The sequence below is a fragment of the Penaeus monodon genome, chromosome 33 (genome assembly GCF_015228065.2).
Source record: "Penaeus monodon isolate SGIC_2016 chromosome 33, NSTDA_Pmon_1, whole genome shotgun sequence".
Lineage (NCBI taxonomy): Eukaryota > Metazoa > Arthropoda > Malacostraca > Decapoda > Penaeidae > Penaeus > Penaeus monodon.
The window spans coordinates 28,622,725-28,624,744 of record NC_051418.1 but is presented as its reverse complement, the minus strand read 5'-3'; the positions used below and the strand labels follow the sequence as shown (position 1 = coordinate 28,624,744).

Here is a 2,020-nt window from a genome sequence, read left to right as displayed (position 1 = left end):
GGAGCAGAGACAGATGGAGGAAAGTAGTGAGTGAGTGAGGACTTTTTCTTCTTCCAGATCACAGACCCCTTTCAGTTAAGATGGGAGACTCCAGTGCCCATTGTGCCACAGGTGAACAAGAGTGCCAGCAATCCCTCCTACAGTTTCCATATCCGCAATGAGGATGGTGCCTTTACTGTTGTGAGAAAGAGCTCGGGTGTTCCCATGTGAGAAAAACCTCTAGTTTACATTGCATTTATGAACTGAAATGCTTTGATTTGTCAGTTCTTAAACATTCTGTTTTTTTTTTTTTTCAATGAATTTTTTTACATATTGCTTGCATTAATGTAACCATATGTAATGTAAAGATGGATATGTCTTATACAGGAAACTCATTTATTTCATCTTGAAGGCAATTGCTATATTTTGTAGTTTTATAGAATATAAAAACTTTACACAGCATATTTGTATACGTTTTCTTCTATTTTGATTCCATAATCACACTTTAAACTATTTTCATATCTTGGCAGTTTTGACACAAGAGGTGCAGCACCACTGACCTTTGCCGACCAGTTCATACAGTTGTCGTCTATGTTACCCTCGAATTACATATATGGCTTGGGTGAGCACTTGGAGGGACTCTTGCTGGACACATACTGGAAACGTCATGTTCTCTGGAACTTGGACCAGATACCTGAACCTGGAGTTAGTATTTGGTATTGCCTGTGTTTGGTAACTAGTTTTAAATGTTTATTATGTAAGTGGAAATTATTTATGAAAAAAACAGTTGTGTAAGAGTTTTAGTCTGTGCATGCTAAAAACAGCAGTTTATTTTTTGACTGGAAATACCTTATATTGAAATAATTGATGATTATGTGAAAATAAGAATCTTTTCAAGTTTCTGGAAAGTTGACAAGATCTTTGTAAAATATTGGATTTTGGATTGTTTTGTATTTTGATTTTTTAGAAAATTGCCTGATACATTTTTCTTTTTTTCCCCCAGAAAAATATGTATGGAAGTCATCCTTTCTACCTATCTTTAGAGCCAGATGGTAACACACACGGTGTTTTCCTCCTCAACAGCAATGCCATGGGTGAGATTTTTCATTTGTTCCTTTTATTGACCTTCTTTTATATGACACGAAATGTGCCTTTGTTGTAATTATGTTCTGAATGTGTTTCCTCCTCAGATGTTGTTCTTCAGCCCACACCAGCTCTCACATTCAGAGTTATTGGTGGACTCATTGACCTGTACATCTTCCTGGGGCCGACACCAAACGAGGTGATAAGCCAGTACACTGAGGTGATTGGCCGTCCCTTCCTTCCCCCCTATTGGTCGCTGGGCTACCACCAGTGCAGGTAGGGAAGGCTCAAGCTTAAGGATCTGCAGAGGAGGCATGTGAGGATGAATGATTTTATTTCTAGTGATTTTATTGGGGGATATGTGCTAGATGTATGAATAATTGTTATTCAATAGCTAAAATTTGTGGATAGAAAGAATTGGAGCTTTATGATTTATTGTTGTTATATTACTAAAGTCCTTGGGTAGAAATACCTTTGAATTCCCTTTAGAAGTTTGTGTCATGTTCATTGTAATAGCTATTTCAACTGGTTATTTTTTGTTCATTATGGGGTGAGTCAAGTGATTTGGTATTTGTTTTGTATGATGGGTATATAAAAAGATTCCCACATTGAGTTTTTATTCAGAGAAAATTTTGTAACAGCTTGCAATATGAATACTGTTTTGCTCTGCTGTGTATACTTGGTGTGAAAAGTAGAAGTAATACTTTAGAAGATTAAATTTTGAGAGTGACTTACCATTGTCAGTAGCCATTCAGCAAATTTTAAGTATAATAAAACATTTAGCCATGGCTTTAAAGCTGTAAGATATGGTGCTTGGAAAGGAATCAGCTCATATCTTTAATTATAGGTACGGCTATGAAACACTTAATAGGACAAGGGACGTTTGGCAGAGAACACGAAAAGCTGGAATCCCATTTGTGAGTGCGGCTATGGGCTTATTTGATCCTAAGTATTCCGA

The 2,020-nt window shown here is 36.6% G+C and overlaps 1 protein-coding gene across 1 annotated transcript in view; it reads left to right on the top strand.

The window, feature by feature from the left end:
* The window catches only part of LOC119594200 (lysosomal alpha-glucosidase-like), a 23,350-nt gene that overhangs the window by 5,137 nt on the left and 16,193 nt on the right, over positions 1 to 2,020 (top strand). The window contains exons 5-9 of the mRNA XM_037943271.1: positions 58 to 206; positions 510 to 684; positions 983 to 1,073; positions 1,170 to 1,338; positions 1,910 to 1,979. Of these exons, the coding sequence (XP_037799199.1) occupies positions 58 to 206; positions 510 to 684; positions 983 to 1,073; positions 1,170 to 1,338; positions 1,910 to 1,979 (654 nt within the window). The remainder of the gene's footprint in view (positions 1 to 57; positions 207 to 509; positions 685 to 982; positions 1,074 to 1,169; positions 1,339 to 1,909; positions 1,980 to 2,020) is intronic.